Source organism: Odocoileus virginianus, chromosome 33 (genome assembly GCF_023699985.2).
Source record: "Odocoileus virginianus isolate 20LAN1187 ecotype Illinois chromosome 33, Ovbor_1.2, whole genome shotgun sequence".
Taxonomy (NCBI): Eukaryota; Metazoa; Chordata; class Mammalia; order Artiodactyla; family Cervidae; genus Odocoileus; species Odocoileus virginianus.
In genome coordinates, this window is record NC_069706.1 from 18,544,579 (window position 1) to 18,566,093 (window position 21,515).

Here is a 21,515-nt window from a genome sequence, read left to right on the forward strand (position 1 = left end):
CTGCTGCCAGTACCTTTGTCCCCACAGTGAGACACTACTGCCCCATATCTCTGCAAGAGACCCTGCAACAGTAGTGGGTAGGTCTGGTTCAGCCACCTGTGGGGTCACTGATCCTTTCCTCTGTGTCCTGGTGTGCATGAGATTTTGTGTCTGCCCTCCAAAACTGGGGTCTCTATAGAAGTCTTGCAATGAAATCTTGCTGGCCTTCAAAGTCAGATTCTCTGGGGATTTCTAGTCCCTTTGCTGGATCTCCAGGCTGGGAAGCTTGATAGGGGGTTCAGAACCTTCACAATAGTGGGAGACCATCTGTGGTATTATTGTTCTCCAGTTTATGGGTTGCCTATCCAACAGGTATATGATTTCATTCTATCATGATTGCACTCCTCCTGCCATTTTGTTGTGGCTTCTTTGTCTTTGGGTCTGAAGTATCTTTATTCTGTTGTTGGGTTCCAGCATATTCCTGTCTATGGTTGTTCAACAGTTAGTTGCAATTTCAGTGCTCTTGCAGGAGGAGATGAGTGCACGTGTGTCTACTTCACCATCTTGAACCAGTCCTCAAAAAGGGATGCTCTTGAATCTCATCTTGTTTTTATAGAACTATTTTATAGGCTTATATCCTCCCTCATTGTCAGGGCATTTATCACAGCCATCAGCCTGCTTTCTAATTAAAGCCCTCCAGGTTCTGCTAATTGACTGATTGACATTTCAGGTCATTGTTCTCCATGTCAGGGAACTTTGCCCAACCTAGGGCAGAGGTCCTGCTCCAAATTATGATTATTTTAACCCTTATAGTTGGTGTGTTTTGACTAATTTTTTCTCTTGATCACATTTATGATACCTGATGATTTTTAGTGAATGCTGGACATTATGTTAAAATACTAAAGTCTATATAGGATTAAGCTAATATTATCCTTCTGAGTGGCTTTATTTATTTACTCAGTCAGTTATATTCAGGATAGCTGACTTTAATAGGGTTGAAGGGATATAATATTGGTTTAGCCTTGTAAGACCTGATGAATTGTATTTATCTTTACTCTTGGCATATAACTCCTCAGATATATCTGTTGAAAGGCTGAGAGTATTTCCCAGATCACCAGTATTTAGTGAGCCTTGAATTCTAGTTTTTCTCCCTGAATGAGACTTTTTCTCCCTGATTCTCTACTTATTTCCCTCAACATTTTAAGGATCATTTTTATCTTCAGTTTGTTAACCTTTCACCTGTTACTCTTAGGAATCAAGAAATGATTTTTTGTGGAAGCAGCATAAAGAAAGCTTCTCATTTTCTTTTCAGCTACTAAAACAAGAGCCACCCAGCATGTTCTGTACAAAAGCCACATGGTATATATTTTAGACTTTATAGTCCACATACAGTCTCTGTGCTCTCCTTCTTCCTTCTCCTCTTTCTTCTTCTTCCTCCTTGTTGTCCTCCCTTCATCTCCACCTCTTCCTTCCCTCCACATCCCTCTTCTTTTTTCCCTCTCTCTCTTCTTTCTTCTTCTCCACCTTCATCTTTTTTACATTATTTTTTATCAATTAAAATATAAAAATAATTCTTAGCTTGGAGACTGTAAAAAATAAGCTTCATGTCTGATATGGCCCATGATCTGAGATTGAGTATAAGGCTCACTACTATCAGCTTCTCTATCTTGGATTTTTATACTGTGACTTCTTGGATAAGCTTGAAACTTCTGTTTTTTATTCTAAGCATCATGAAACATCTGTATGTTCTTATTAACTGTAGTCTTTTGCTCAACTTTCTGCTATGCTTCTCGATTATCTATTTCTACAACTGTATAGAAGGAGGAAGTAGTATAAAACTTTTGACTAGGTGAGTTTTCCTTTTCTCTCAGGTCTTTGTATTTCCAAAACTAGTTGCTTTGCTAATTTTCTGATTCATTCAACCACATTTTTTAAATAAACACAAAATTATTCAGGTTTTCTAGTTTTTCTTAATAATGATTTATTTTTCTTAATCATGATTTGTTTTTCTTAATCGTTAATGTTAGAAGCAGAAGTCCCTGCAAATAAGATATACAGATGGACAAAAGGCAAATGAAAAGATCCTTAACATCACTAATTATTAGAGAAATGCAAATCAAAACTGCCATGAGATATCACCTCACACCAGTCAAAATGGCCATCATCAAAAAATTCACAAGCAATAAATGCTAGAGAGGGTGTAGAGAGAAGGGAACCCTTCTAGACGGTTGGTGGGAATGTTAATTGGTACTGCCAATAAAGGACAGAAATGGTGTGGAGATAACAGAAGCCAGAGTTATTAAGAAGAGGTGGCAAGAATACACAGAAAAACTGTACAAAAAGAAGATCTTAATGACCCAGATAACCACGATGGTGTGATTGCTTGCCTAGGGTCAAACATTCTGGAGTGTGAAGTCAAGTGGATCTTAGGAAGCATCACTATGAACAAAGCTAGTGGACATGATGGAATGACAGCTGAGTTATTTCAAATTCTAAAAGATGATGCTGTTAAAGTATTGCACTCAATACACTAGCAAATTTGGAAAACTCAGAAGAGGACATAGGACTGGAAAAGTCTGTTTTCACTCCAATCTCACAGAAAGGCAATGCAAAAGAATGTTCAAACTACCACACAATTGCACATATTTCACATGCTAGGAAGGTCATGCTCAAAATTCTCCAATCTAGGCTTCAACAGTACACAAACCAAGGACTTCCAGATGTACAAGCTGGATTTAGAAAAGGCAGAAGAACCAGAGATCAAATTGCCAACATCTGTTGGATCATAGAAAAAGCAAGAGAATTCCAGAAAAACATCGAATTCATTGAGTACGCTAAAGTCTTTGACTGTGTGGATCATAACAAACTTTGGGAAATTCTTAAAGAGATGGGAATACTGGACCACCTTACCTGCCTCCTGAGAAAACTGTATGCAGGTCAAGAAGCAACAGTTAGAATCAGACATGGAACAATGGACTGATTCAAAATTGGGAAAAGAGTACATCGAGGCTGTATATTATCACCCTGCTTATTTAACTTATATGCAGAGTGCATCATGGAAAATGCCCACCTGGATGAAGCACAGGGTGGAATCAAGATTGCTGGGAGAAATATCTATAACCTCAGATATGCAGATGACACCACCCTTATGGCAAAAAGAAAAGGGGAACTAAAGAGTCTTTTGATGAAAATGAAAGAGGAGAGTGAAAAAGCTGGCCTAAAACTCAACATTCAAAAAACTAAGATCATGGCATCCAGTCCCATCACTTCATGGCAAATAGATGAGAAAACAATGGAAACGGTGACAGACTATATTTTCTTGGATTCCAAAATCACTGCAGATGGTGACTGAAACCATGAAATTGAAAGATGCTTGCTCCTTGGAGGGAAAGCTGTGACAAACCTAGAGAGCATATTCAAAATCAGAGACATCACTTTGTGGACAAACATCCATATAGTGAAGGCTGTGATTTTTCCAGTAGCCATGCATGGATGTGAGAATTGAACCATAAAAATGGCTGAGCACCAAAGAACTGATGGTTTTGAACTGTGGTGCTGGAGAAGACTCTTGAGAGTCTCTTGGACTGCAAGGATATCAAACCAGTCAATCATAAAGGAAATCAACCCTCCACATTTATTGAAAGGACTGATGCTGAAGTTCCAATACTTTGGCCACCTTATGCTAAGAACTGACTCACTGGAAAAGATCCTGATGCCAGGAAAGATTGAAGGCAGGAGGAGAAGGGGATGGCAGAGAATAAGATGGTTGGATGGCATCACCTACTCAATGGAGATGAGTTTGAGCAAGCTCCAGGAGATGGTGAAGGACAGAGAAGCCTGGCATGCTACAATCCAAGGGGTTGCAAAGAGATGGACACAACTGAGTGACTGAACAACAACAACAGCCACTATGGAGAACCATACAGAGGTTCCTTAAAACACTAAAAGTAGAGCTACCATTTGACCCTGCAATCCCACTCTTGGGCATATACTAAGAGAAAAACATGTTTTAAAATGATACATGCACCCCTATATTTGTTGCAGCACTATTTACAATGGCCAAGATATGGAAGCAACCTAAATATTGCTTCAGCAGAGGAATGGGTAAAGAAGATGTGGTGGATATATTCAGCAGGATATTACTCAACCCTTAAAAAGTATGAAATAATTCCATTTGCAGCAACGTGGATGAATCTAGAGATTGTCATACTGAGTGAAGTCAGAGAAAGAGAAATATTGTATAACATCCTTTACATGCAGAATCTAAAAAGAAATGATATAAGTGAATTTATTTACAAAACAGAAACAGACTCATAGACTTAGAGAATGAACTTATTCCTTCATGGGGAGGAATGGGGAGAAGAGATAGTTAGGGAGTTTAGGATTGACATGTACACTCTGCTCTATTTAAAATGGATAAACCAGCAACATCCTACTGTAGATCACAGGGAATTCTGCTCACTGTTATGTGGCAGTCTGGACGGGAAGGGAGTTTGGGGGAGAATGTATACATGTATATGTATGGCTGAATCCCTTTGTCGTCCACCTGAAATTGTCACAACATTGTTAATAGGATACATTCCAATATAAAATAAAATGCAGAAAGTAAAGAAGTGGAAGTCCTTATAAATCAGTTTGGGGACTGACAGTTTGAAGGAGGAAAAGAAGTTTGAGAGAACTAATACCTAGTGAAATACATTGTCTCAGTGAAATTTAGCTAAAATGTGTGAGGTGTATGTGGATTGTTAACAGAATAAAGATTTTTCCATGTATTTTTATTTTTTAATTAAATGTAGTTGATTTACAATATTGTGTTAGGTTCAGGGGTACAGCAAAGTGGTTCTTTTCTGTTATAGGTTATTGCATGATAGTGGATATATATTTCTGTTCCATATATTTGTTTTTTGTTCATTTAATATTTCATAGTGTGTATCTCTTAATCACATACTCCTAGTTTATTCCTCCCCTTTTCTTCTTTGGTAACCATTAAGTTTTGTTTTGTTTTTTGTTGTTGTTTTTTTTTTTTTTTTTTTTTTGGTCTCTGTGTCTGTTTCTGTTTTGCAAGATCATTTGTAGCATTTTTTTAGATTTTGTCTATAAGTGATATCATAATATTTACTTTTGTCTGACTTCATTTAGTATGATAATCACTAGGTCCATCCATGCTGCTGTAAATGGCATTATTTTGTTCTTTTTATGGCTGAATAATAAAGGATTAATATTCTTTATCCACTTATTTGTTGATGGGTGCTTAGGTTTCTTCTGTGCCTTGGCTATTATGAATAGCACTGCTATTTACATTCAGTTCAGTCGCTCAGTCCTGTCCGACTCTTTGCGACCCCATGAACCACAGGACTCCAGGCCTCCCTGTCCATCACCAACTCCCAGAGTCCACCCAAATCCATGTCCATTGAGTCAGTGATGCCATCCAACCATCTCATTCTCTGTCATCCCCTTCTCCTCCTGCCCTCAGTCTTCCCTAGCATCAGGGTCTTTTCCAATGAGTCAACTCTTTGCATCAGGTGACCAAAGTATTGGAGTTGCAGCTTCAACATCAGTCCTTCCAATGTATACCAGGACTGATCTCCTTTAGGATGGACTGGTTGGATCTCCTTGCAGTCCAAGGGTCTCTCAAGAGTCTTCTCCAACACCACAATTCAAAAACATCAATTCTTCGGTGCTCATCTTTCTTTATAGTACAACTCTCACATCCATACACGACCACTGGAAAAACCATAGCCTTGACTAGATGGACCTTTGTTGGCAAAGTAATGTCTCTGCTTTTTAATATGCTATCTAGCTTGGTCATAACTTTCCTTCCAAGGAGCAAGCATCTTTTAATTTCATGGCTGCAGTCACCATCTGCAGTGATTTTGGAGCCCAGAAAAATAAAGTCAGCCACTGTTTCCACATCTATCTGCCATGAAGTGATGGGACTGGATGCCATGATCTTAGTTTTCTGAACACTGGGATGCATTTATCTTTTTAAAATAGAGTTTTCACCTTTTCTGAATATATGCCTAGAAGTGGAATTGCTGGATCATATGGCAACTCTATTTTTAATTTTTAAAAGAACTTCCTTACTATATTCCATAGTGGCTACATCAATCTCCTTTCCCACCAACAGTCTAAGAGGGTTCCCTTTTATCCATACCCTCTCCAGCATTTATTGGAGAAGGAAATGGCAACCCACTCCAGGATTCTTGCCTGGAGAATCCCATGGAGAGAGGAGCCTGGCCGGCTATAATCCATGGGGTCACAAAGAGTTGGACATGACTTAGCGATTAAACCACCACCACCTCCAGTATTTACTCTCTGTAGACTTTTTGAAGAATAAAATTCTTAAGTTAAATGGTCAAAGCTTGTCAGAGCTATTGTGGGAATGGGAAAAAAAAATATGAGGCAAGTAAAATTATTTGGTTAGCCCTCTCTAAAATACATAGTTAATGATCTGTATTGCATACTGAGCCCATGATCTGTATTATGTTCTCATTCCAGGCAATCTGATGGCCTATTTGGCGGATAGTCAAGAATGCATTTACTCATGCATAATTGCATTTTCCATTGAGGTTAATGGAAGTGAAAATATAGTTAACTTTTGGTTCAACAATCAGGCATACCATTCATCACCATTATCTCTGGCTGTGTTAGACAATATTATTTTTATGTCACTTTCTGGCCCTGATGCTTCCATTACAATCAGCAACAAACCTCAGCCTACACATTCTTCTGGTGGACATGAAAATCGGTATGTATACTTTTTTCATTGAACTTGAACTTTAAGCTTTAAATAGATCCCTTCTCCCCTTTCCAACCCTGTATTTAATTAAAAGTTAACTTTAGAAGTTAATTAAAATAATAAGATGGCTGCTGATAATAAATAAAATTTATAATAAGTTAATAATTAAAGTTATTGTTAGAAATTAATGTTTCCCACTTTATTGCTTTACCAATGTGTCCTCTTTATTCATTCTTTTGTAGAGCATTGACAGGATCACAATTAGCCTTTAGTTTGTATTTTGGTGTGAGTATTCTTGTTAGTGGCTTTTGTCTCCTGACAGTAAATGAGAGAGTCACTAAGGCGAAGCACATTCAAGTTTTGAGCGGGGTTTATGCCGCTAACTTCTGGCTCTCTGCTCTGCTGTGGGACTTTCTCATCTTCTTCACTTCCTGCTGCTTACTATTGGTGAGTGTCAGACCAAGTATTTTAAGAGTTCATTCTCTGTTAAACACCAGAGAAGTCTTATATGGCTAATATTAAGTTAAATATACATCTCTCAAGAAAGGTAAAAGTTCTTTGGCTCGTTATGTCAGAGAATACTTTGTGGAATGCATCTCATAGTGAAATTTTTCTATTTTCTATTATTTTTTAATAAAATATTATTGTCTGCTGAAACATAAAGGTGTCTCTTGATCTGGCGTATGTGCTTGCTCTCCCATATGTAGTTAGCCCAAAGCTTCTACCACTATTGAAGGATATAATATGCACACTAGAAGGCCAGTCTCATATTGAACAAAACAAATACTTTAAAATTATTTTCCTTCTGGTCCTGGTGTTTTCCCATCTTATTATGTGTTGTAATTATTTGTTATAAAAGAGATCCTTATGCTCAATTTTTACAGTTTCCCTTGAGATTTTTAAATTTTATGCCATCAACTGTTTAAATGTTATGTTTCTGTTTTTGAATATTTGAATGTTGAATAGATAATGAAGAGCTACTGAAACTTTTATTACTAAAAGCAAAATTAGGAGGATTTTTGGTCTGTTTATGCTTGTTGCTTTTCTCTCTTTATACCTGGTGTCTTCTTCACAGCAATATTTCTATCCTATGAGAAGGTCAATGAGGCACTGCTGTGAATGTTAAAACAAACTTGCTTGTTTCTTTTAAGAGAGATGTACTGGCTCTAGAGCTGGAATGTTGTAACTTTTGGTTCTGAGGAAGAGCTAGGCTACTACATGTTAAAAAGTGAAAGGATTAGAGGCTTAAGTTGGTATGGAGAGCTCCAGGGTAGAGAGGAAAACCTGATGTTTTCTCTTCGTCATATGCACTACTGTAGCCAAGAAGCTCAATGCTACCTTCCTCTCATGGTTTGCCAGATAGCCACTTACCAACTTTTTGAGGCCACTAGTTATTTTTGTTACTACGTGAACTAACTGGGGGAGCTAATGCATATATTACCTCATGCTCCACAATTTCCCTCCTCCATTCGCTACCAATACTTACTCCTCACCCTATGCATACATTGCACAAATTCTAAAACTTACTTATTTTAAAAATTTTCTGATTACTTTAGCTACATTCCACAGCTATAATATATTATTTTATGTCACTAATTTCCAAATATTTTCTAATTTCTAAAATACCTTTGAACTGTGTTTTCTAGAAATGTATGATTTGATTTCTAAGCAGTTTGAAAATATATTCATAGCTTACTACCACTTTTCTTGGAGATTATATTAATATTTTCAATCATTTGAAATATATTGAGTCATATTTCATGATCCAGCATGTGGTAAAATTTTATAAATATTTTATGTGTATTTGATAAGAAAATATACTTGTGATTTCCAAAGGGGAGAGATAATAAGGGAAGGAAAAATTAAGATTTTAACAGATACAAACTACTACTCACAAATGAGATAAACAACAAGGTTATACTGAACAGCATAGGGAATTATAGGCATGGTAATAACCTGTAATGGGGTACAATCTGCAAAAATACTGAATCACTGTGCTGTACCTTTGAAACTAACATAATATTGTAAATGAACTACACTTCAATAAAAAGACCTTGTCTCCTGCTGTTATTGACGGCATTATTTTATGTAGTCAATTTTGCTCATTGAGCTGCTCGTCTCACTACTGTTACTGACATTTTCAGTCAGTTCAGTTCAGTCACTCAGTCATGTCCGACTCTTTGCGACCCCATGGACTGCAGCACGCCAGGCCTCCCTGTCCATCACCAACTCCTGGAGTTTACTCAGACTCATGTGCATTGAGTCAGTGATGCCATCCAACCATCTCATCCTCTGTTGTCCCCTTCTCCTCCTGCCTTCAATCTTTCCCAGCATCAAGGTCTTTTCAAATGAGTCAGCTCTTCGCATCAGGTGGCCAAAGTGATGGAGTTTCAGCCTCAACATTGTCCTTCCAATGAATATTTAGGACTGATTTCCTTTAGGATTGACTGGTTGGATCTCCAAGAGATTCTCAAAAGTCTTCTACAACACCATAGTTCATTTGCCTACTTGTTTTTATTTTCTGTAACATTTTGATATAGTTTGAAATTTTGCTTCATGTAATTTTCTTTGTGGAATGGGTATATTGATGTGTGCATACAAATTTAGATTTGTATTTTCCTGGTGGGTTGACCCCTTTATCACTGTCATTTCCCCCTTTTCAATGTACTGATATCCTAGCCTTAAATTATACTTTTTTGGCAATAGCATAGCTACTTTGATCATTGTTTTTTTGGTATATTTTTTTCCATCTTTTTATATTCAAATTTTCTGGGTCTTTACATTTAAAGTATTTATATAAAGTTTGTGTTATTTTTTTCAGGCTAGCAATCTAGCTTGGTGCATTCTAAGAAGTTTGGGCTTATGGCATCATCTTATTTTTTTCCTATTTAAATAATCTATTTTTGTTTCCTCTTTCTTCCTTTTTTCTGCTCTCTATTAAGTTGTATTAATGCTTCTTTTAGCGACTGCCTTAAAAATTAACACACACTTTTGGTTAATTACAAGCTATTGCTTTTACTACTTCCCTAACAGTGGTAAGATCTTGTAGCCTTATCATTTCAATGACTCCCTCTGACTTTTTGCATTACTATGATAAGACATTTTCATTTCTACATACCCAAAAGGTATTATCACTTTTAATGCAGTAAACAGTCATGCTTATTCATAGAGTTTTTTTGATTGCTCTGCCTTTTTATTCTGAAATTTTATATGACATCAGTTTTCTCTTCCTGAAGAACTTCTTATGATAGTTTCTTTAGGAAAGTTATCGTGACAAAAAAGCTTAGATTTTATCTGCATGGAAATTATTTCATTTTCTTTAACTGTTGAAGAATATTTTCCTGAATTTCCCCCTCCTATATTTTAATAATATTCCAGTGTCTCATGGCTTGCTTCCATCAGTTTTTAAGAAGTCAGTTTTGGTATTTTTACTACTACTACTCTTTGGAATGTAATATATCTTCTTTTATCCCCACTGATTTTTAAAAAGATTTCTCATTTTTACTTAGATCTTTATCCTTATTACTATATTATCCTTATTACTATACTGGGGGGGGGGGGTTGGCATTTACCCTGTTTGGAGTGTTCAGAGCTTCCTGAATTGGAAGTTTGGTGAGAATTAACTGTTTAAAATAACCTTGCACAACCTCTGAGAAACAATCTTAGACCTATAGCAGTTGCTCTTTAGGAGACTGCCCAAAACAGGAAAAGTCACATTCAAAATAGTAGGAAATTTTATTGCATTTTGACTGGCCCTTGACTCAGCCCCTTCCTCCTGCAGCATCATCTTGGTCTATAGGAGATGGCAATCCAGTTGCTAGTTATCTCCCTCAAAGTGAAGGAAGTAGAACAAACTTTATTTACAACATTCTGACCTGTCTTGAGAATGTTAAAAGAATTGGTCTCTGCCTAGCCTAACTTGGATCTCAGATGGAAAGGGATGAAGGAGGGATGGATAGGGAGTTTGGAATTAGCAGATGCAGACTATTATATGTAGAATGGATAGACAATGAAGTCCTACTGTATAGCACAGGGAACTATATTCAATATCTTGTAATAAACCATAAAAAGAATATTGAAAAGTACATATATTTATGAATAACTGAATTACCCTGCTGTATAGCAGAAATTAACACAGCATTGTAAATCAATTATATTTCAGTTTTTAAACATTTATTGGGATTTCCCTGGTGGTCCAGTGATTAAGAATCTGCCTTGCAATCCAGGGGATACAGGTTCAATCCCTGGTTGGGGAACTAAGATCCCACATGCTGTGGGATCTGCTTGACATAACAGAGCCAAATAAATAATAAGTATTAAAAACTGTATTAAATATGCTCAAAGAGCTAAAGGAAAATACAAAGAACCAAAGAAAATTAGGAAAGTGATATATGAGCAAAATAAGAATAACAAACAGAAACTGTAATAATAAACCAGGCAAATTCTGGAGCTAAAATATGTAATAACTGGTTGAGAAAAACCCTGAAGGATTTCAACAGGAGATTGAACATGCAGGATAAAGAATTAGCAAGCTTTAAGAAAATTGAAATTACCAAGTCGAAAGAACAGGAGGAAAAAATAATGGCAAAAAGTAAAACAAGCCTCAGAGAATTGTGGAGTTCCATCAACTGGATCAATTACACATTATGGGAGTCCCAGGGAGAAGAGAGAAAGAACAGGTGAAAAGATACTATTTAAAGAAATAATGTCTGAAAACTTCCCAAATTTGATGAAGGACATGAATCTAAAACCCCAAGAATCCCAAAAAATAGCATGTAAGAAATAACCAAACAAAACCTATACTGAGAAACATGGTAATTAAACTGCTGAAATTCAAAGACAAGGAGAAGATATTCCAAGTGAGAAGTAACTCCCTGTGTGTAAATAATCCTGAGTAATATTAAGAAATAATATTACTAATCAATTTCTTAGTAAAGATTTTAGAGGCCAGAAAGCAGTGGGATGACCTCTTGAAAATATTGAAAGAGAAAAACTGCCACTGAAGAATTCTGTATCCAGCAAGCTGTTTTTCTAAAACAAGGAAGAAATTGAAACATTTTCAGATAAATGAAAGCTGAAGGACAACTAGGAACTCCAAGATCAAGGTACTGATTGACTTGTTTCCTAGTGAGAACCCCCTTCATGGCTTGCAGATGGCCACCTTCTCACTGCGTCCATACATGGGAGGGAGAGAGAGAGAGCAGTCTCTCATCTTTCTTCTTCTTCTTTTTTTTTTTTCCATTTATTTTTATTAGTTGGAGGCTAATTACTTTACAACATTGCAGTGGTTTTTGTCATACATTGAAATGAATTAGCCATGGATTTACATGTATTCCCCATCCCGGTCCCCCCTCCCACCTCCCTCTCCATCCCATCCCTCTGGGTCTTCCCAGTGCACCAGACCTGAGCACTTGTCTCATGCATCCAACTTTCTTCTTCTTCTAAGGACACTATCCCATTATGGAAGCCTCACACTCATTACCTCATCTAAATCTAATTACATCCCAAATACAATCACATTGGGACTTAGGGCTTCAAGATGTAAGCTGGCAATATGAGGTGGGGAGACATAGCATTCATCCATAACACTGAATGAAATTTTTGTTTGCCGCTCCACTTTTCTACAGGTTTTAAAAGACAAAAGTATAAAAATAGTTACAAATCCATATTAGTGGTTTACAATGTATAAAAATGTAAGTTGTAATATGAATAACAAAGAGTTGGAAGGAGTTGTATAGTAGTAGAACTTTTATATGTTTTTAAAGTTAGGATGGTATTAATTCAAATTGGATTATTATAACTTTAGTATGTTATATGTAACTCATGATACAAAGGAAATAGCTATAGAATACACACAAAAGTAAAAGACAAGGGATTCAAAACAGGTCAACAGAAGAAAACTGAATAAAAAAGAAGACAGTATCAGAGAAACTGAGGAACAAAAATGAGTTACTTAAAAAATAGCAAAATGACAAAAGTAAGCCCTTATTGTAATTAAATTTAGATGGATTAAACTGCCCAATCAAAAATGTTGTCTATAAAAGACTCATTTAGATCTAATGAATAAAAGGAAGAAAAAGCTGAAAGTGAAAAGTAGAAAAGGACATTCCATGTAAATAGTAAACAAAAGGGAGCTGAAGTAGCTATACTAATATCAGACAAAACAGACTTTATGTTTGAAGGTGTTGAAAGAGATAAAGAAGGGTAGTATCTAGTGATAAAAGGAGAAAATCACCCTAAATAGCTAAAAAAAAATTTTGAAAAAGAAGAATAAAGTTGTAGTACTCTTCCTAATTTCAAAACTTACTACAAAGCTACTGTAATCAAAAGAATCTGGTACTGGTATATAAACCAATGGGACAGAAAAAAACCCCGAAATAAACTCTTTCATATATGATCAAATGATTTCTGATAAGAGTTCCAAGATTATTCAATGAGTGCAGAAGAACCTTTCAACAAATGATGGTGGGAAAACTGCATATTCACATATAAAAGAATGAAATTTGATCCTTATCTTAAACTGTATACAAAACTTAAGTTAAAATGGATAAAGTTCTAAATGTAAGAGCTAATATTGTAAGATTTTTTAAAGAAAATTTTTATAACATTGGATTGGCAGTGGTTTCTTGGATGTGATAGCAAAAGCATAAGCAGAAGAAAGAAAAAGATAAATTAATTGGACTTCATGAAAACTAAGAAAACACATAAATCAAAGGGCATTGTCAACAGAATGAAAAGGCAATCCACAATATGGAAGAAAATATTCAACATTTTATACCTGCTAAGGAATTAATACCCAGAATATATAAGACATTCCCCAAAATTAACAATAACTCCAACAAACCAAATTCAAAAATGAGCTAGAGCTTGAGTAGACATTTCTCCAAAAAGGCCAATAAGAGCATGTAAAAATGCTTGACATCAGTAATCTTTAAGGGAATGCAAACCAAAAACAGTAATAAGATACTCCTTTATACCTATTCAGATGACTACTATCAAAAAGAGAAAATGACAAGTGTTAAGAAGGATGTGGAGAAACTGGAACACTGTGCACTAATTGGAATCTAAAATGGTGAAGCTGCTGTGGAAAACAGCTTGGCACTTCCTCAAGAAAATAAACAGCATTACCTTATGAGTTTGCATTTCCACTAACAGTGGAATTCCAAAAGAAATGGAAGCAAGCATTTGAAAACATTTGTACATCATTGTTCATAGCAACATTATTCACAATAGCCAACTAGTGGAACCAACTCAAGTGTTCCCTGATGAAAACATGGATAACTAAATATGATATATACATACAATGGAATATTTTTCAGTCTTTAAAAGTACTGAAATTATCATACATGCCACAACATGTGCAAGCAATTGAATTCACCCTATTTCTCATCTGCTCTGATAGAAACAAAGTAGTCATGTCCATAATGCCCAAATATTTTCACTAATGTTATATTCGCTTTTTGTTTCTTTTTCTATTACCATTGAAAACTTGCTACCAATCACATAGTAGATCTTATCAACATAACACTGATGTTCACTTCTCAAGTATCCTGCTACATGATCATTTATAGTTCAAAATAGCTAACCCTAGAATATTTGGCAAAACCACAATTAATAACTTACACGATGCAGACCTCTGGAAACTTATTTTCCTTAATAATTCTGTGGGTTCTCTCTTTCCTTAATTAGGTTCCTTATAACTTGAGGCTTCCTTGTTTGCCTCTCAACTGAGTGGCTGAGATAGGAAGAGACAGATTAGGAATACAGTCGAGTCAAGAGGCAGAATCTAAAAATTGAGAATTATGAAAAGTAGGTCCCTTAACATCACAGCTTACAGCTGCCAGAATGAAAACCTTAACAAAAGTTTTCTTGCTAGGAATATAATTTCTGGAAATATTGAGAGTGAGCTTTTTGGGGGTTAGGTGAAGAGGCAGAAAGAATATACTTTGATCTTGTTCAAGAACAAAATGAAACTGTCTCAAGTAGATAAAAACAAGTAGAAAGTAAAGGGGGTTCTTCTCACTGATAAGGAAAATGTGGAAGTACCTCATAGCCATGATCACAGATCAAATTATTTGATTCATAAATAGCTCTGTATTCTAACAAAGAAAGGTTTATCCTTCTCTGAGTTTATTGACTTGTGTTCTCATGTATTATATTGCATTGTTTTCTTCAGTTTGACTTTATTTCTGTATTCTGTATCTCAGGTGGTGTTCATGTTCTCTGACTTGAAAATATTGGTCACGAATTACCACTTTCTGGATACAATGCTCATCTTCATGGTGTTTGGCTGGTCTGTCATTCCCTTCACGTACCTGATAAGTTTCCTGTTTTCTAGTCATACCAGTGCCTACACCAAGCTCGTCATATTTAACTACTTTGCAGGGACTTTTGGCGCAACAGCAGATTTATTTTTATCCTCAACTCAGGGTAAGGACTTAAAACAATTTCCCCTTTTCCACAGGAATAGTTAAAGAGGAATTGGCTTGAAGAATGGAACATTGCAAAGTTGTTTGCTTAGGGGTTTCTGGGGAAGTTTTATGCTAGTGTTAATAACCATATTAAGTGTCACTAAAATTATAAGAATCATGTTGTGTACAATGCAAAACAAATTATGACACTGATATTTTCGCTAACCCAATCCTCTTCCTTCAGGCTTATTTTGCATAGCATTTGCAGAATATTTATCTCTTTATTTTCCTCTTGATTTTGAGAATAAGGAGAAATTGACTGGACTGGCAAAGATATCAAATAGGAATTTCTTAGGAGATAGACTGTTGGCATGCCTTTATTAAATCACTCTACAAACATTATTGTGATCTGTTTTAAGTAATCCAGCTATCCTTGGATTTCCAGAGACTGAGAAGAATGTTTCCAATCCATTATTGACCTTAGATCATGCCCTCCCATGAAATAATTAATTACCTGAGCTATCTGAAGATCTATTATAATACACATTGCACACCTATTCAAGGGGGAATATTAAGCCATATGAGAAATTATTGATTTCTGAATAGCAGACTAAGCAACATATAGGAGGATACTTAATCACATTGCTATTAATTAGTCTGTATTTGTTTTGTATTGCTACTGTAGTAAGTCACCACAAAATTAGTGAATTGTGCAGATTTATTATCTTACAGCTTTTAAACAAGTAAGTCTCATTGGGTAAAATCAAACTATCTGCAAGGCTGCATCCACTTTTGGAAGGTTTAGGGGAGAATTTGTTTCCTTGTTTATTTCAGTTGTTGGCAGAAATTCAGTTCCTTTATATTATAGTCCTGAATAATGGATTTTTTTCTAAAATGGATATTTTCCCTTTCTTAAGGAAAGAAGAGCTCACCAATGAAAAGTCTCTTCTCACACTTGGAGTTTTCTTTGTGGGAAGTTTTGTTGTTAATTATAAATTTATTTTCTTCTTGAGACAGGACTATTAAGATTTCTTATACCTCCTTGTGGAACTTTTGAGACATTTATCAAAGAACTTTTGCATTTCATTTAAGTATCTAAAACTATTGGCATAAAGTTATTCATAACATTTCCTTATGATTCTTTAAGGCCTATTTGTAAGTATTGATAACTGCTCATTCATTCCTGGTATTCTGTATTCACTCACACTCTCCCACCCTTTCTGTCCAATCAATATTTGCCACTTTTTTTGTCTTTTCAAAGTGTTGTCTTTTGGTTTTATTAATGTTGTGTGTTTTTATGTCCTGCTTTATGAATTTCTGTTCTTATATTTATTTTCCTTTTTTTCTTTTACCTTGGATTAAATTGGCTATGCTTATTCTACCTCTGTAAGATCAATTATTACATGATTTTAAACCTCTCTCCTTTGGAATACATGAGCACTTAAAGCTATAAAGTTTCTTCTAAGTACTAATTTAGTTGTATCCCACACATTTAGATATGTTGTATCTTCAGTATCATTGAGTTAGGAATATTTTATAATTTTTCTTGTAATTTCTACTTTAACCAAATGTTTGATGACTTTCTAGGATTTTTTGTGATCATTTTTTTAAAAATTTATTTTGAACTAAAACTGATCTCAGTTCATAGTTCAGTCTTTTAAATGTAATTATACTCTAGGACAACTACTCTGCTTAATCACTACTGGTATGAAGTACAGAAAATGTTCATGTCCCATTCAAGGCAGTTCTAAAAGCCCCTAAAATATTAGATTTTTATTAGAATACCCTCGTGAAATATCTAAGAGCTCTTACTCAGTATGCCTACATATGACATGTGATACAAAATGATTATAAAATAGATACTAACCTGACTTCCTATAGTAATAAGGTGTACTCTAAGAAATATTTCTAAGATAGTTGGTTTAGCATGATTTCTATTCAGTTTCATTGTAAAATAGCACTATAACTTTATAGGGTCATTTGTTTTCTCGGAGACAATGACCTGCTTATTAATATTCTCTGAGGAGAGTTATACACAATTTAAACAGTGCCAAAATGTAAAATAATATTCAGTCATTATAAGTTCAGTATTCTGATACTCAAAGTCTTATTATACATTTGCTTAAAATGAGAGGAGATTAAGAGGTAGTCTTTGAGCAAAATAAGAAGAAATTATGATGAACCAAACAAATTAAAATCATAATAAATGAAATGAAAAAAAATTCACTGGAAGGTTTCAAAACAGATTTAATCAGGCCAATTCTGTGAACTTGGAGACAGGACAATTGAGTCTAAGGAAAAGAGAAAAAATAGGGAAGAAAAGTGAATGACGTCTAAGGGATCGCTGGGACTCCATCAGGGAGACCATATACATATATATAGTCCCAGAGGAGAAAAAAGAGAAAAGGAGGCAAAAACAATATTTCAAGAAATAATAGTCAAAAACATCCCAAATTTGATAAGATATGAACCTAAAAACACAAGAAATTCAGCAGACTCCATCTAGAATGAATTTAGAGATCCTCATGAAGACACATTGCAATAAGTCTAGAAAGACAAAAAGGAGGACCTTGAAAACATCATGAAAGAATTAACTCACCAAGTTCAAAGAGTTCTTGATAAAATCAATAGTGAATTTCCCATTAAAAACCGTGGAAAACAGAAAACTGTGGAATTTAAAAAAACAACAACAAAAACAGAAACCTTATCTATCAAGAATTCTATATCCAGCAAATCTGTTCTTTAAAAATGTAGACAAAATTAGAGCCTCCCAGATTTAAAAAAAAAGACAGGTAGGTACACTACCACTCAACTTGTATTACAAGAAATTTTAAAAGGAGTCATTCTGGATGAAATAAAATTATGCTATAATATAATTTGAAGTTGTATGAAGAAATAAAGATCTTCAGTAAAGGTAACTAGGTAAAGAAACATGAAATAAAGATTATTCTATTTTTTCTTTTGTAACTTTGCACCTTGAGAAATGAGTAAAATAAGAGAAAACTAAAGCCAAAGGCAGCAAAAGGAAGAAAATAATAAAGATTAGAGGTAAAAGAAAAGTGAAACTAAAAGGAAATTCTTTGAAAAGAGCAACAAAATTTAAGAACTTCAGCTAGATTGTCTAAGGAAAAATAAAGAAGGAAATAACTACAATCAGAAATGAATGTGAGGAATTTGTCTGATTTTCCAGAAATAAAAAGTTGTACAAGACTGAATGATTGCACATCAAAAATTAGATAACTGAAATAAATGGACAAACTCATAAGAGCACAAAAATAATCTAAACTGACTGGACAAATTCATAGGAGCACAAAAATAACTTATACTGACTGAAGAAGAATTAGAAAATCTCAGTAAACCTCTAACAAATAAAGAGATTAAAAGAAGAATGAAAAATCTCACAACAAAGAGAAGCCCAGGATCAGATGGTTTAACCAGTAAGTTCTATAAAACTTTATAAGTAACATAAATTTTCCTAATACGAGAGAACAAGTCCTAATTCATTTTGAGGAAACCATTTCCCTATAGCAAAGGTAGATAAAGATATCACAAGAAAAGATAATTAGAAACAAATACCTTTTGTGAATATATGTGCACAAGTCTCTGGAAAAACAGTGGCAAACAAAACCAATAGCAATTTAAATGATTACACCATGACCAAGTGGAATTACACCAGAAATGCAAGGAAATTTCAACAAGACAAAATCAAATCATTCATTATCAAAATAATGGTGAAAAAATCCCACATGATCATCCCAACTGATTCATAAAAGACATTTGACAAAATTCAGTTTGCTTTTATGGTAATACACCCAGATAATTAGGATTTTTTCAGAATGATAAAGGGTATTTATGTAAAAACTACAGGTATACTCAATGGTGAAAGACTGAAAGTTTTCCTTCTAAAACCATAAATAAGACAAGAATGCTCCTTTCACCATGGCTATTCAACACTGAATTGCAATTGTAGACAGAGAAATTGGATGAGAAATAAAAATTTTAAAACATTAAAGTTGGAAAGAACTAAAACTGTCTCTTTTCACAGATAGGATGATTTATATAGGGAAAAGCCCAAACAACCATCAAGACAGTTACTATAGCTAATGAAAAAACTAGCAAACTTTCAGATTACAGGATTAACACATAAAAATCAACTTTGTTTCTATACACCAGCGATAAAAAATTTGAAAATGAATTAAAGAAAGCAATTTCATTTGTAATAGCATCTGAAATAATTAAATACTTATGAAAAATTCCAACCAAGTATATGAAAACTTGTGCTGAGAACCGTAAAACTTTGCTGGGAAAAATTAAACAAAACCTAAATAAATGTGAAAATATCTATCTTCATAGATTAGAAGACTTAACAATGTTAAGATAATACTACCTAAAACAGTCTACAGATTCAACACAAACTCTACACAATTCCAACATCTTTTTTCACAGAAATGAAAAATATCCTAAAATTCTTATGAAATTAGAATGGGCTCAGGGCTTTCCTGGTGGTTCGCATGATAAAGAATCTGCCAGCAATGTTGGAGACCTAGATTTAGTCCCTGAGTCAGGAAGATCCCCTGGAGAAGGCGACTCACTTCAGTATTCTTGCCTGGAGAATCCCATGGACAGAGGAGCTCAACGGGCTACATACAGTCCATAGGGCCACAAAGAGTTGGACACGACTGAAACGACTTAGCACACAAAATGAAGAGAACAATGTAGGAAAAGAATAAAGTTGGAATTCTATGTTTCTTGATCTTGAAACTTTCTACAAAGTTACAGAGGATTTTGGGTTAAGATGGCAAAATAGGAGGATCTGGAGTTCGCCTCTCTCCGCAAATACATCAAGAATACATCTACAAGTGAAATAATTTGCACAGAGTACCTACTGAACATTATTAGAGGACCTCAGACACCTAATAACTGGGAAAGATCCCCTAATAACCTGGTAGGATGAAAAAGAGGAAAACAAGGTAAAGAGGAAATAGAATGGGACATGCACCCCTTGGGGTTGCTGAAGGAGGTGAGGTTACTGCCCATAGGAACACCCCCTCACTAGTGGCAAGATCAGATGAAATAGAAGGGGAGATTCAGGGGCTACCAGGGGAAAGTGCAGCAGCAAGCCCATGTCAGATAGGTCAGAGTGAGACTCAATCAGATGGTATGGGCCACAGCCCTTCACGCCCCAGCCTGAGACAGGTATCCACCAGGGCTGGTGGGGAATGGATGCTGAAGCATGGAATCTGGAGAGCAGATCTAGGGAGAGGACTGCTGTTGGCTGCATGGAGGGGATTGGAGTGAGGACCTATGCAGCTGGGAATGCTTCTGGAGGAAGCACAGACTGCCGTGGAAGCAAGGCACCATTGTTGAGTGGCACATGCAGAGAGGGCAGCCATCGTGGCCTCTCTCCCCATACTCCATCCCTACGTCTGCAGGCACTGAGGGGGCTCCTGCCAGAGTGAGCACATGCCCCAGGGGCTGCTGCAATGTCACTCTCAGGCTTGAGCAAGCCCCCAAGGTCCAGCCCGCCACCACCTCCTGCCAGACCCTACCACTGTAGGCAGTAGAGGGGGCTCTGACCTAAGCAAGAAAGCAAGTAAGCCTCAGTTAGTCACAGCCTTCACCACCCCCTCTCACCTGGGTGGGGAGCAGACGTTGGAGGGTGACCCACATGCAGGGGTGTGACCAAAACCAAAGCTGAGCTCTTGGGACTGTGTGACTAAGGAAGCAGAATTAGAATCTCTCCATACAGCTGTGAAAGTCACAGATTAAACACCCATGATTGGTTTTTTTAAATAAAACACCTATGGAACATCTGAATGGAAAATACGTGCCCTCACATCAGACATGGGTCTAGCTTTACTAGCTGTGGTCTTTGTGGACACATACATGTGGGAGTTGGTCTAGGTCGGAGTCTGAGCTGCCCCAAATAGCAACAGTCCCAAAACTTTTTGGAAGCAGAGAACAGTACTGAGGAAGACAATGTTTTGAGGGTAGGAGGATGGCGCAGGCAGTAATGCAAGTAATGGGGAGTTGAAGATGAAGCTTCACATACACTCACCCACCTCTTACCTATTTCTATGCATCCTGCTTCCTAACAGGTCACAGAATGATACTGATCCATGGTCTAGACCTAATAAGAAGTCTGGGAGGGCCTCTTAGGTGGGTAGAGTTTGGCTGTGGCTCGCTCACCTGGCTCAAAGTTGGGAAAGGAGTATATCAAGGCTGTATACTGTCACCCTGCTAATTCAACTTATATGCAGTGTACATCATGCAAAATGCCTGACTGGATGAAGCACAAGCTGGAATCAAGATTGCTGGGAGAAATACCAATAACCTCAGATATGCAGATGACACCACCCTTATGGCAGAAAGCAAAGAGGAACTAA

At 36.0% G+C, this 21,515-nt stretch overlaps 1 protein-coding gene across 2 annotated transcripts in view; it reads left to right on the forward strand.

The window, feature by feature from the left end:
- Window positions 1-21,515, forward strand: part of LOC110151697 (phospholipid-transporting ATPase ABCA3-like) — a 285,960-nt gene that overhangs the window by 196,432 nt on the left and 68,013 nt on the right. For both annotated transcript variants that reach the window (XM_070460996.1, XM_070460997.1), the window contains 3 exons: window positions 6,478-6,727; window positions 6,961-7,165; window positions 14,926-15,148. In XM_070460996.1, the coding sequence (XP_070317097.1) occupies window positions 6,478-6,727; window positions 6,961-7,165; window positions 14,926-15,148 (678 nt within the window). The remainder of the gene's footprint in view (window positions 1-6,477; window positions 6,728-6,960; window positions 7,166-14,925; window positions 15,149-21,515) is intronic.